Below are 14,232 nucleotides of genomic sequence, written 5' to 3'. Positions count from 1 at the left end.
CAACAGTCGTCGTTCTTCAGGGGCTCGAGGCACAGGCAAGAGAGGCTTTGTGAACAACAGACAGCTCTGGTCCTTCACTGTCCACTCAAAAATGTAGGTGCGTGGGGCCACACTGTCTCAGGGATAACTTTGAATCCGCTCTAATTGATCGTATTTAAAGTAACTCATTTGGAGAATCTGGGACTTTAACAGTTATTTGTGTAAGAAACCTCAGATCCCAGCGGAGAGGGTGGAAACCACTGTGCCACGGAGATAACGATGATCCCCAAATGCCCTCTCACTCTTCAAAGGCAGATTCCTTAGATCCAGTCTTCTTAGGTGGGCTGCAGGCTCCAGCCCCTCTGGTCTTGCTGAAAATCCAGAGCCTCCCAAATTACAAGAGCAAGGAGTTCTTCCAGGGCTTCCCAGGCTGTAGCTCCTTGGTTGGCCCAGAGGTTTCTGCAGCTGTCTCTAGATGTTCCCTCCAGACGCCGGTCTCTGCTTCACCTCTTAGCGGCCACCTATGAATTGAGGCTCCTTGACTATTTCTAGACTTTTTGTTTTTCCTTTGCTTTCCTTTCCTTTTTTCTTTCTTTCCTTCCCTCCCTTCCTCCATTCCTCCCTCCCTTCCTTCCTTCCTTCTTTCTTTCTCTTTCTTGTTTGTTTGTTTGAGACAGAGTCTTGCTCTGTCACCCAGGCTGGAGTACAGTGGTGTGATCTCAGCTCACTGCAACCTTCATCTCCCAGGTTCAAGTGATTCTCCCTTCTCAGCCTCCACCAGCACTGGGATTACAGGCACACACCACCACACCTGGCTACTTTTTGTATTTTTAGTAGAGATGGGGCTTCACCATGTTGCCCAGGCTGGTCTCAAACTCCTGGCCTTAAATGATCCACCCGCCTCGGCCTCCCAAAGTGCTGGGATTACAAGTATGAGCCACCACACCTGGCCTAGATTTTTTTCTATATTAATTTAAGGAAGAACCACCTCTGAGTAACAGAGTTGGTACATAACAGTGATAATAACAAAGATAATAATATTAATACTTATCTCCTTGAATCCTTTTTAGAGCAAGGTAGAACATAGACAGAGAAAATAGTATCTAATGGTTTAGCACTTTGCAGCTTACCAAAGGCTGTCTCACATACTAGTAATTTATTGAACACTATGAAATTAACAAGACAGACAGTCCCTATCCTCATGGAGTCCATATTCTGGCAAGAAAGATGGACAAGAGAGAAGCAGTTACAGCGAAGTGTTAAGTAGCAGCATTTGATGAGTGTTTGCCAAGCACCAAGCGCTGTGCTAAGTTCTTTGTGTGAGTTGCCTTATTCAATCCTTAAGCAATGCTTTGAAGTGATAAGGTCTTGTCCCCAATACACAGATGGAGAAACTAAGGCACAGAGAAGGTAAGCAATCTGCCCGAGAGCACATAGCTGGCAACGGAATTTCGTACCCACGATTTTCTGATTCCAAAACCCATGGATCCAGGCTGGCTTATCCCTTGGCTCTCTACACCTCAGTTTCTCCATCTGTAAAATACGAGTAAATAATAATACCCCGCTTGGTCCAGCCCATGGCATGTCATGAGGATTAACCAAGACAGTGTTGGGAACACTGTAAATGGCCAAGAGTGAGCTGCTGTTTTTCTCACTCGTGGCTGAGGCTCTGGCCTCTCGTGCCTGCCCCTTGCCCCTGAAGGCCACCCGTGCATGGCGTGGGCTGCGGCCAACTGGCAGGCCTCTCAGTTCCCAAGGAAATCCCGGTCTGCCCTCACCAGCTCTCTAATGACAACATGGTTCTGTGGCGTCTGTGCTGATTTAATTATAGATTAATCAGGAGACCCAGGCAGAAGCTCCTCTCTTTTCCCCAGCAAGCTGCAATGTGGCCCCTGTGTGTACACGCATGCGAGGGACAGAGGTAAGGCCCCTCTGGCTCCCACCTCGGGAGATGGCTGATGTAAGTTGGGATCCCTCACCTGGGGCTCAGGGGTCTCCCAGCCTCCACCTGGCTGGCCTCTCCCAAGCTGTGTTCCCATCCCCAGCCTTTGCCTTTGCTGTCCCTTAGACCTCAAGTATCCATCTTACTCCGTCCAGTCTTGTTACAGCCACATTTTCAAGGTTCAGCCTAAATGCTGCCTCCTACAGGAAACCTTCCGGATGCCCAGCTGGGATGATTTCCTCCCCTTCTGAACCCCCAGGCAATTGATCTGGCCTCATCTGAAGGCCCTGACCACTCTGTAGCCTGATTCACCTCTCTGATGGGATGTAGTCCACCCGAGCTACAACAGGGCAATATCCCCAGCGCCCAGAACGGGCTTGGCAACAGTAAAATAACACAACGAATAACTGAAGGGAATAACCGACCTAGAAATTCCCAAGGGCCAGAAGAACCTGGAGTCTAGAGCCCTGCCTCCTTCCAGAGCCCCAGCCTCCCCGCTGGCCCCTGGTGGGGGCTACATACCCTGGACAATCCCAGGGGCCCTTCCTGAGAGACCGGACTGCATCCTCTGGCCCCACCTGCCTTTTGGGAACTGCCCTCCTGACCCTCACTTGAGGGGAGGAGCTCGTATCAGCAATCAGCAAAGGCTGGACAGAAACAGCCCATAGCCTCATCGCCAGGGCAGACCCGTGCACCAGCCCACCACCCCGCTTCTCCAGGACCCAGAGCCACAATGAGTCACTGCTCAGCAGGAACGCCAATGACAACAGGGAACTACACTGAATACCCACTGTGATCATTTATGTATATTCTCTTGTTCGATCTTCCAGTGACCCAGAGCAGGGGACATTATTGTCCCCTTTTGCAGATGAGTAAACTGAGAGGCGAAGTGATTTTATCAGCAATGGCAGAGAAAGATGTTAGCACAGTTTGGCTCCAGAGCCTCCACCCAGGGACACCCCCCACCCCCTACCCACAGGTGCTGTACCCTACACCAGTCTCTGGCTGCAGCCTGCGCCCTTGACCTCTGACCCCCGGTCGCCCTTGTGGCAGGTGGGACCCGGGAACCAGGCAGCGCGCTGCCCACTACTGCCCAGCATTCTGGGGGCGGCATGAATGAACCGGCTCATGAATATGCAGGCAGGCCGGGCTGCGGAGCGCTCTCAGCTAAATCTGATCACAATGCGGGATAAATTAAGCGGCAGGATAAATGTATTAAAAATAACGGTTGGAGGAACAGGCTGTTCAAGGTGGGGTCTGGGGAGGAGGGGAGCGGCGCAGTGGGGGAAGTTCCACCAGCCGCTCCCAAAGAGCCCCAAATGAAGTTCCCTTCCGTGGGGGAGGACCCTCTCCCCATCTCCACCCTCCCCTGGTTCCTATGGAAACGCAGAGCAAGTTTAGGAGGGAAAATGCCTGGAGATGAGGAAAATGGGGAGGGACTAAGAATAGCAGCTGGGCTGGGGCTGGGGACAGGTGCAGACAGGGTCTCTTTCCTGACACGGGTGAGGAGAAGACCTGGGCCAGGGCAGGCTCCCCACACCCCTGCAGGCTTCCATCAGCATCAGGAGAGGGGCAGTGGGGGAGAGAACCACGTTCTGCCAGCCCCAGGGCCGAATACAGATGGTGTCCCTGGATAATGGCAGCAATAATAACAGCAGCTATGTCTCCACGGAGCATTTGTTCAGGGCCCCCCAAAGGGAGGCAGGCACTGGGGCATCTCTCTCTCTACAGGCAGAGAAGTGCAGCCCAGAGGTACGCGGTGACTCACCCAGCATCACACGGCTGGGACTGGAGAGGGAAGCCTGGCTCCAGGCCTCTCTCCTGACTGTTGCAGGCGCACTGTGAGTCCCAGCACCAGCTACACAGGGCAGAGCTTGCTCAGCAAACTTTTTTTTTTTTTTCCCCCTTTGAGATGGGGTGTCAATGTATGGTCTCGAACTTCCGGGCTCAAGTGATCCTCCTGCCTCAGCCTCCTGTGTAGCTGGGATTACAGGCACATGCCACTGACCCTGACCCTTGGTCAGCAAATCTTTATTGAGCAGCTACTATATTGCAGGCACTCGTGTAGGCACCGGGGCTACAGTGGGCAGGAGCGTGTTCTTACTGGATGGAGACCGGGTGGCTTCCAGACTCCCTCTCTCGAGCCCAGATAGGGGGTGGGTTGGGAGCTCGGACCAGGGAAAGAAAGGTTCTGGGAAGCCAAGGATGGCTTCGCAGAGCTTGGAGGACAGAAAGCCTGATTAGACTTTGGCTGGGTGGGACAATCACAGGCTCCAAATCCAGCTCTGCCACCTGCTGGTTGTGAGATCTTGGGCCAGTTACTCACCCTCTGCACCTTGTTTCCTCCATCTAAAAAGTGGGGATGATGGCGGTACCCACCTTCTATGACCTAAGCAAGGTACTAACTTGACAGTTCCAGGCACGTACTGAGCGCGCTTAAATGTCAGCTTATCATAGTATTTTGTGTTTTTTTTTTTGTTTGTTTGTTTGTTTGAGATGGAATCTTGCTCTGTCTCTCAGACTGGAGTGCAGTGGCACAATCTCGGCTCACTGCAACCTCTGCCCCCCGAGTTCAAGTGATTCTCCTACCTCAGTCTCCTGAGGAGCTGGGATTACAGGAGTGTGCCACCACGCCTGGCTAATTTTTGTATTTTTTGTAGAGATGGAGTTTCGCCATGTTGGCCAGGCTGGTCTCGAACTACTGATCTCAGGTGATCCGCCCATCTCAGCCTCCCACAGTGCTGGGATTACGGGCTTGAGCCACCATGCCTGGCCAGCTCTTCACAGTTTTATGATTTGACCGTTCAGGCAAGAGCCCCGCTCTCCACTCCACCCACCCCCAACCTGAAGGAGCCAAGGGTGTGCTTCTTTTCTTTCTCCAAGACCCCCGACCTCAGGCTCCCAGAAGCTGTCCCCTGGGGGAAAGGGGGTGGCCTACAGGCTCACAGGTCATTGGCCACCCAGCCTCCCCCAATCACACCTGGGCGCTGGGTGGATGTTTGTGAGCGAAGCACACCACGGCCCACCCATCTCTCCTCTGTTCCCAGCAGGCCCAGAGTGCAGAGGTGGGGAAGGAAAGAGAGGAGAGGCCACGGAGAGGTGAACCCCACCTGAATCAAGTGACAAAAAGGGAAGTTGGGGGGTGATGAGCAGAGAAACTTTGCTCCAAGAGATGTCTCCTCGGCAGCTGCCCATAGTATCGAGGCACACGGCCTGTATACTATACTGCACATATAGTATATACTATACTGTATACTGCACACGGCCTGAGCACTGCGCCACACTGGGTTTGCAACGGGCAGCCCTGACGCTTTCCTTCATCTCACAAGATGGGTTCACTTGTGCTCTGGAGGGGATTAATAAACACGGGAATTCAATGCAGGGCAAGAGTGGAAAGAAGCCGAAATGGCTGAGCCTAATGCGGGACCCTCCTCTCTGAGCTGGCGCCCAGACCTGCATGGCTGCCTTGTTGTCGGACGTGCCTGCACGCACTTTTTAGAACCGGGATTGTGGTCCTGAGCTGCCTGAAAACCTGCTCTCCCAGCTTGAAGGTCTGTTGCAGTCTCTTACTATTATTGTTATTTTAATTTTTGAGACTTGGTCTCTGTCACGCAGGCTGGAGTGCAGTGGCGTGATCATGGCTCATTGCAAACTTTAACTCCAGGGTCAAGCGATCCTCCCACTTCAGTCTCCCGAGTACCTGGAACTACAGGCACATACCACTACACCCGGCTAATTTTTAAAAATATTTTTGTAGAGACAGGGTCTCACTGTGTTGCCTAAGCTGGTCTCAAACTCCTGGCCTCAGGCAATCTGCTTGCCTTGGCCTCCCAAAGCGCTGGGATTACAGACCTGAGCCACCACGCCTGGTTTGCAGCCACTGCTGAGCTGACCACAGGGGAAGGTCTTCACTTAGACCTGTGCTGGAGTCAGGAGGCCTGGATGGCGTGGCTTCCTCTTTAGGGTGGTGGGCTCTCCTCCCTTCTCTGTTTCTTCCTATCTCCCTCTCTCCCTTCCTCGCCCGCTCCCTCCCTGTCTTTCTGGTTAGTTCTCAGCTCACCTTTTCCTAAGATGGATCTTTCCTTTCCCAACTCTGAATTAACTGAGATCCCAGAGAGCAGAGCAGCACAGTGATGGGGAGAGACGAGACGGTGTCCAGGCCGGCCTGGCCATCAGTGCCCTCGGAAGCTCTGGGCAGGCCCTCCCTGTCCTACCCCGGGCCTGTTCCCCTTGTTGCCCTCTGCAGGCTCCAGGCCCTTCCTGCTCTGGGTCTCGTCCTGTGGGTTGGCCCTGCATTCTGTCCTCTCCAGGCGGACCCTCCATGCGCCTCTGAGACTCACCGCCCGGGCTCACACCTGCCCAGTCTCAAGGCCGCCTACCCTGGCTGCATCTCTCCCCTCCTCAGAACAATGAGGACTTTGTAACACCTCACATTCATTCTCCCGCTGTGCATGGTCTCAGGTGAGTGGGATCTGGAGACAGGAAGAGGGCACGTGAGGTATTGGGTTTGCAGGAAGTGGGCGGGGGAGAGCCAGCAGGAACCGGCTTGTGTGCTCATGGCTTCCGGTGGGGGGGGCTAGTTTTGATCCCGGCTTCCTGGGCACAGAGGAGCCTTCCTGGGCAAAGGCCCCATTCAAGGCCAAGGCCTTTCTCTAAGCAGTCAGCCTGGAGAGCAGCAAATGCAGCACAAGCTCCTGCCTCGTTCTACAGATTCCGGGCCCTTCCTGTAGACGTCCGTGCAACTCAGTGGAGCCTCTGTGCTGGTTTGCTGTTTAGACTTCCGGTCAGAAACGATGTGATATCAACAGCAAAAACAACCCCAAAAACAAACAAATGAACAACAACAAAAACCCTTGACCCAGCAATTCCACTACTACAGAGCCTACGAACGCATATGGACAAGAAGCAAAGCTGCTTTCCAAGCATGTTCATTACAGAGCTATTTATACTGGAGCAAAATCAGAAACCTACTTCCCCAAAACAGGACAGTGGTGATACCAAGGTATAAACACAGAATGAAATACGCTGTGGCAGATAAAAGTGATGCCGTGGGCCGGGTGTGGCGACTCACGCCTATAATGCCAACATTTTAGGAGGCCAAAGTGGGAGATTGCTTGAGGCTAGGAGTTCACGACCAACCTGGGCAATATAGAAAGACTCCATCTCTACAGTTTTGTTGTTGTTGTTGTTAATTAGCCAGGTGTGATGGTGTGTTCCTGTAGTCCCAGCTACTCTGGAGGCTGAGGTGGGAGGATCGTGTGAGCCCAGGAGTTCAAGGCTGCAGCAAGCTATGATTAAATCACTGCACTTCAGTCTGGGTGACACAGCGAGACCCTGTCTCTAAAAAAAAAAAAAAGTGATACTGTGAATGTAAATTTATGTATCGACATGAACAAATGATCAGTTTTACAAAACAGCATGTATAGTATAATCCCATTATATGTGTACACACACATACAAAAAAGTCTAGATGCTTTCCAGCAGCATTCTTGACCATATCTTGGTAGTCAGATTTGGGGAAAGTTATGATTTTTTTTCTCGTATTTTTCCTTATCTATATTTTCTAATTTTTATTTATTACCTAATTATTACACATTCATTATAGGAAGACAGGACAGTATTATAATTTTGCATTTTATCTTTTTAAAAAAGTATAAACCCTTTGGCCAGTAATTCCAATTCCAGGAAGTTGTCCTACGGAAATAACTAGGTTGATTACAAAGATGTAACTACAAGAATAAACCATGTACTGTTTCTCATAGGGGAGAAATGGACACAAGCTAAAATGCTGGGCATTGGGGATTGGCTGAGTAAAGCGTGGTGTAGTCATATGCAAGGTGCCATGCAGCCACTAAAAATCATGCTGTGGAAGTGCAACTGTTAACTAGAAAGATGCTTGTGAACATACGATTGGAAGGAAAGAACAGGATTTAGAACATTATGTACTGAATCAGCCCCTCTGTAATATGTGCTGAGTCCTAAGACTGGAAGGATATATGCTTAATTGCTAATGGTTGTTTCATTTAGAGGAGCTGATTACAGGTGATCTTAATTTTCTTCTTTATACTTTCCTGATTATTCGATGATAAATACGTATTATTACAAAATTTTAAAAATTAATTATTTAAGAAGGAAAAATAACCTATTCCAAGAGGTCAGGCAGTGAGAGGGGAAAGCTGGGCCCCCTGGTCCCAGCAGCTGGGGGCCATGGAAGCACCTGGGGAGGGGGTTGGAGCTGGGGACAGCCGGTGCAACACTGATGTGGAGTCTGTGCACCTGCGTCGGCTAAGGAAGTGCACCCCCCGCCTCCCTGCAGGCCTGCTCTCTGCCATTCACCCTCTGGAATTAGCTTGCAGAGACCATTTTAGGAAGCCCGTGGGCGGCTGGAAGCAGCTTGTGAGCAGAGCTGGAACGGCTGAGAGCTGCAGAGAGCGAGTGTCCAGAGGAAGACAGGCAGAAAATAAGGGGAAGCCAGCACCTTTTTCCCATTTTTCTTTTTGGTTTGATTTTTCAAAAACAGTTGTCCAGAAAATCCTCACTTTGGCCCGAATGTTTCTTCTTCTGCCTTCCTTCCTCCGGGTCTCCATAGAGGGGCTGAATCTAAACTTGCTACAAAGCCGGGACCAGGGGTCTGGTCTCGACACTTCCACTAACTCACTGTGCAACTTTGCTCAGTCGCTCCCCCTCTCTGGGCCTCTGTTTCCAATTTCTGTCACACTGGTCTGGAATGGACTCTGGGATTCCATCTTAGGAACAAGACAGCTGAACTAGATGTCTCCAAGGCCTCTACAGCTCTGACATTCTGAGATTTGTGCTTCAAGATCTTTGAGAGCCTGAAACACACTGGCAAGAGCCTCTGGTTTTTGCAGCTGTGGTTCTGGAATGCTATGGCGTCACGCTGTGAATATTCCAGTCAAAGTTCTAGCTGAGTGGCTGCTTATTGTTTAAGACTACCTAGCTCAGCCCTGTCTTTGCCAGAGGAATGGGGTTCTCTTTGCCAGTCTGGACATGGAGGCCTACATCCTGGGTCCCCACAAGTGAAGTTCAGACCCCAGGTAGCCCCCCGAAGTAGACATGAAAATAATAGCTCACCAATATGGTGCACTCACCAAATGCCAGTCTGCAATGGGTGAGTGGCCATTTGCCAAAGGAGCCCTCGCCCTGGGGCGACAGCAACAGTCTCTGTTTACTGAACATCTAGGATATTCCAGGCCTGGGGGCTACAGAGATCACAGGACTCAAGGGTTGGCACTATGTTATACCCATTTTCCAGATGAGGAAGCTGAAGCTCAGCGAGGTCCAGTGACTTGCCCAGGTCACAGAGCCAGAAGGTGGGAAAGCTGAGACCTGACCCAGATCAGCTGACCCCAGGGCGCTGCTGAACTACTGTGTTGCCTCCGGGCAGCCCCTGGCCCTGCAGACCTCCAATGGGCAGGGTAGGCCATGGCTTCCAGATGATCAGGACTCCCAGGGCAAGGAGGCTGATCCAGGGCACCCACCCGGCCGGCCTACCTTCCCCAGCCAGGGTGGCCATGCTGGAGGTGGAGTTGGTTCGGAAGTAGGCAGGGCCTGTGTTTGTGCCCGCGTGCACGTGGGTGTCGTCTGTGTGACTCCAGGAGGGTGTGTATCTGTGTCTCCATGTGGGCGTCTCTGCACGACGCGCACGCGTCTGATGTGTGTGAGCGCTCGGATGTGGGTGCTGGTTGTGTCTGCCTGTGTGTGTGCTGCCGTGTCTCTCCTGGAGCGTGCGAGAGAGACAGAGTGTGATCCGTGGAGCCTGTGGGAGAAGAGCTGGGTGGGAACGGTTCTCTGCGTGCTCCCTGCTGCCCTCCTTTGGAGCTCCATGGCCTTGGGCCCCTGAAAAGCTGCCTGACCCCGTGGGTGTACTGACATTTCGCCAAGTTGAACCTGCAACCCCCAGCTCCCACACCTACCCAGTGGCCGGACCCACCACCCAGGACCATTGTGGGAACCTCTTGGGTCAGATGGGGGGCTCATAGCAGCCTTGGCCTTGGTCCTTGCAGGACAGGTGAAGGCCCTGCAGAAAAGCAGCTGGGTTGCAGCGTCCCTGCTCCTGAGCCCAGCCGTGGGTTGCAAACAACTCGCCTTCAACCTGGGACTCCCCTTCCTCCACCCTGAATCAGGCCTGCGAAGGCCTGTGTCTGTCTTAGGGGGTGGACTGGGGAGAAAAACCCTACAAAGGAGATTCGTGGTCTAAGAACTGGAAGGGAACCTCAGTCATTTAGTGAGGCTACTGTCCTAGCAGATGTGTGTTAGCCCCATCGGCTGCAAGTTTTACTTTCAAATCTCTGGGAACAGAAAACTTACCTCTTAAAAAGAGCCCATTCCATTGTAGGCAGCTTTGATGGTAAGTTGTACCTCACACTAAGGTTTTCCATCTGCCTCCTGTGGCTTCACCCTATGGGTCTCAGCCCTGCCCTCTGAGGGCCCTGAGGCTCAACTTCGATCAGTCAAGCTGAGGCAGGGGGCATCAGTCCAAAGCCTTGTGGGGACCCTCAGGCTGAGAGGTAGTTTCTGAGGCCAGGTAAAGCGCTGAGAACCCTCAAAGACACAGACAGGCTGAGGTAGGGCCGTTCTGCTGGGGGCTGATCTCCTGCCTGGGTAGCTGAGAGCCCCCAGGTCCCACCAGGCCAAGGATGGGGGGAGGCAGCTGACACCCAGTGTGCCAAGGAAATCTGGGGATGGCTGCCCTGACTGGGCCTGGGTCAGGGTCTCGGGGACAACTCTGAGCCCTGGGGAGAGTTGGGAGCCACCTCCTGAAAAGCAGGGGTGCATGCATGGTGAATGGATGAGGGCAGGGCTGCAGCTCCCCCCACAGCACAAGACTCCGCTGGGATGAAGCATGGCGTAAACTAAGAGCTTGGCACACGGGTGCAGGGTGTGGACGAGAACTACCGTTAGGATGCTGTTCGTCCACCCTCCCGCTCATTCTCCTCTGTGTCAGGCCCAGGCCTGAGGATGGTGACCTGGAAATGAAGCCCCCCTCACCTTCCTGACCCCCACTCCTTTCCCAGAGGACTGGGCAGGCGGGAGAGACAGACTCAGCTCTGGATGTGTCACCATAACTCAGCGCGTGCCCAGAACAGTCCCAGCCCCAGAGGCACCGCAGAGGGGGCTGCAGGTATCTTTGGCTCAGTGCCCTGCTCCTGGAGGTGAGGTGTCTGCCACGCTCTACCCCTCTGGGCCTGGGGGCCATAGTTTTACATGGGCGTGGGGGCAGAGCCAATGCCTCTGTTTTACAGAGGACATGCCCATTTTACAGATGGAGAAACTGGGGCTCACAGAGTTTCAGTGACTTCCTTATTATCCTTATCATGGGCAAGGCTGGGCTCTGCCACATCCCAGAATCCAGGTGTCTCCTCTACCAGCCAAAAGGCCAACAGCAGGGTAATGTGTGCTCAGAGGACCATACTTACGGTTCGGGAAGACCTTGGACCCGGTCCCAGCAGCTCTTTCCATGTGTCGCCGGGGACCCAGCTGTTTATATGGCCTCGCTTGGTCTCAATTTCCTCACCTGTAATATTGGATAAGGAGGCTTCCTCTATGCTCCTGGCCCTCCCCAGCAAGCACACGTGCCCCACCACCCGCCCCGCCCAACCCCTGCTTCTGGCATTGGCTGGCCTCTGACACACACTCAGAAATGAGTGAGTGTGAGCAAGGCAGGGTGGCATCCTAACCACATCCAGGTAGGTCCGCTCTCCTGCCAGGTGACGGACAGAGTCCTGTGGGTTACAACAGCTTCCTGCAGCCACAGAAAGAATATAGTAAAGTCGAAAAGCTGCAATCCACTGGCTTGCAAATGTGGTTTGGGTTGCCTTGCACAGTGTGTGTGTGTGCTTTTTTTTAAAATCTGAATTTCTTTGCCAACATTTAAAAATAGAGACATTTCACATAAAAGTCCAGATTTCCGGCTTCTCTTGAAAAACTGGAAGCTCTGACAAGTCTGCCTTGAATTGGCTGCCCTGGGCCAGAGCTGGGGAGCCGAGGCACGCTCTCCCACAGTCCTCACGTGGGCCTCTACTCATCCATGTGGCCTGCCTGATTTTGCCCCTCCTTGGTGCAAGAGTCAGGCTCTGGAGTCAGGCTGACCCCGGTTAGTCCAAGCGTGTGGCTCAATCGCAGTGTGACCACTAGGAAGTTCCTGTTTTCCCACTGACAAAACAGGGATTCCCATAGCACCTACTTCATAGGGACGCTGCAAGGCTGAGAAGAACGAATGTAAAGCTACTGTGCCCATTTAACATGGCACATGGCCCACATTGAGTATCAGCAAGGTCTTGTTCACCACCATTTTCTCATTCTCTCCGGACAGGGGCTGAAGCAGCAGCAACGATGCCCTCCCCATCCCCGCTCTGGCCCCGCCCTAGAGCTCTCCCTGGGCTGCACATGCGCTCGTGTGGCAGTGGCAGTCCTTTCTGGGTAACACATCCAAAACAACAGATCAATAGCCACTAAGCACTGCAATGCCATCGCAGAGGCCACAGCACCGTCCGGGCTGCTGGGCAGTGAGTTCAAGCTCTTTTCCTTGCTGCTGGGCAGGAAACGATGCACCACGTGACCTTGGACAAGTTCTTTCCCTCGTTTCACCAACTGTAGGATGAGACTGTGGTCTCTAAAGCCCCTTTCAGCTTTGACATCTTAGGAGTTTTACAGGTGGGCAGGCAATGAAGTCCAAAGCATCACAATGCAGGGGTGAATCAGGATTCTTTAGCAAAAACCTGTCATAAAGCGGGCTCAAATTAAAAGGTACTGTATTGGCTCATGTAGGAGGAAGCCCAAGGATTGTGGGATGCAGGTGAGGCTGGATCCAGGTGCTCCAGATATTTTTCTTGGCTTCTCTTGCTCTTGTCTCTCAGCTCAGCTTCCTTCTGTGTTGGGCTCACCCTCACTTCAGGTACAAGGGCTTTCTGTGATGGGGATGATGACCCCAGTAGGTCTAACTGAGAGTCCTCTAGAGCCACAGCTCTAAAAGCAAGTGGGGTCCTTTTGCGCCTTCTTGAAGCAGCATCCCAGGGAAGATGCCAGTTGGCCTAGCTAGTGTTGTGTGTCTGTCCCGGTGAGTGGAAGGACAGGGTGAGGTGCTGTGATTGGCACTCCCACCAAAGATGACAGGGAGCAGAAAACGTCGTCCTGAAAGCAAAGGAGACCTGACATTAGAAGAGAGGTGAATAGAAATGGGCTATGACATCTAAAACAACAGCAACCGCCGGCTATTCGAGGGGCCTTTAGTTCAAGGACAGAGGAGGGGGGAGTCTTCCAATCAATGACCTATTTATGTAAATGACTTTCCAAGTATGGACATGCAGAATCTTAAGCGGACGATTCTAGTCCCTGAGAAGCAACAAGAGAAACACTCGGCTCCACCAGACTGGGACACCCGGAGCCAGCCACGTGTGTGGTTCTTCCGACTGCAAATGCCGGGAGGGGTCAGGAGGGTTTGTGAGAGGCCCTTGGTGTCCGAGGAGGGGACGAGGATGGAGGCGTGAGGCAGCGTGCTAGGACTTAAGAAGAGAGGAAAAATCGAAAACAGATGTGAGGCATGAAAGGTGGCAGTGGGGCTGGAGGAGGTGGGGCTGGAGGAGGTGGGGCTGAGGAAACATGATATTGACTATTGTAAAATACAAAATAAACAAAGAATAACACTAGGAAAAACTGAAACAATACAGATTAATTACATTTCATCTCAAGATAAGAATGGATTTTTAAGCATTAAAGCAATGGGAAAAAATCAAAAGGAAAAAGCTCGACATATGTAACATAAAAAATAAAGCATACATTTCAAAATCAAAACATTAAAAAAGCAAATGGCAAACTGGGGGAAATATTTATCATACTAATGTATTTGCGACACGATAAATACAGTGTCAAGAACACGTGAGGACACTAAGAGAAGAAGGGACAAAGGACATAGATAGACCCTTTCCAAAAGGGAAATGAACAATGGTGTCGTCTTCCTCACTCAAGTGGACCACAGAGAGCTCCTCTAACTAGCCCTGGCCCACTCCTGCTTTCAGGCTGCTGTACTCAGAGTGACGGTGTCTCGCTTACTGACCCACAGGGTGGGCAGCTGAGGCGAGGCCTATCCAGAGGGCGGCCAGCCGTTAAGTCAGCCCCTCAGGGGCTTCGCTTTTGCAGCATCTTTTTTTTGTTTTGTTTTTTAATTTAAAAAAAAATTTTGTTTTCTAGAGAAAGGGTCTCACCATGTTGCCCAGGCTGGTCTCAAGCTCCTGGGCTCAAGTGATCCTTCCACCTTGGCCTCCCAAAGTGCTGGGATTACACGTATAAGCCAC

General features: G+C 52.2%; 1 protein-coding gene across 3 annotated transcripts in view; it reads right to left on the bottom strand.

Moving 5' to 3' along the window:
- Positions 1-6,836: 6,836 nt before the first annotated feature.
- Positions 6,837-14,232, bottom strand: part of AAR2 (AAR2 splicing factor) — a 34,829-nt gene continuing 27,433 nt past the window's right edge. For 2 of the 3 annotated variants that reach the window (XM_074005245.1, XM_005568913.5), the window contains exon 4: positions 8,410-13,072. In XM_074005245.1, coding sequence (XP_073861346.1) covers positions 12,977-13,072 — 96 coding nt within the window. In that variant the 3' untranslated portion in view covers positions 8,410-12,976. Of the gene's footprint in view, positions 7,262-8,409; positions 13,073-14,232 lie in introns of those variants that run through there. The other variant, XR_010578653.2, reaches the window with a different exon arrangement.

The sequence above is a fragment of the Macaca fascicularis genome, chromosome 10, assembly GCF_037993035.2.
Source record: "Macaca fascicularis isolate 582-1 chromosome 10, T2T-MFA8v1.1".
Lineage (NCBI taxonomy): Eukaryota > Metazoa > Chordata > Mammalia > Primates > Cercopithecidae > Macaca > Macaca fascicularis.
Note: the sequence above shows the minus strand (reverse complement) of the source record. Positions and strands in the feature narration are given on the sequence as shown.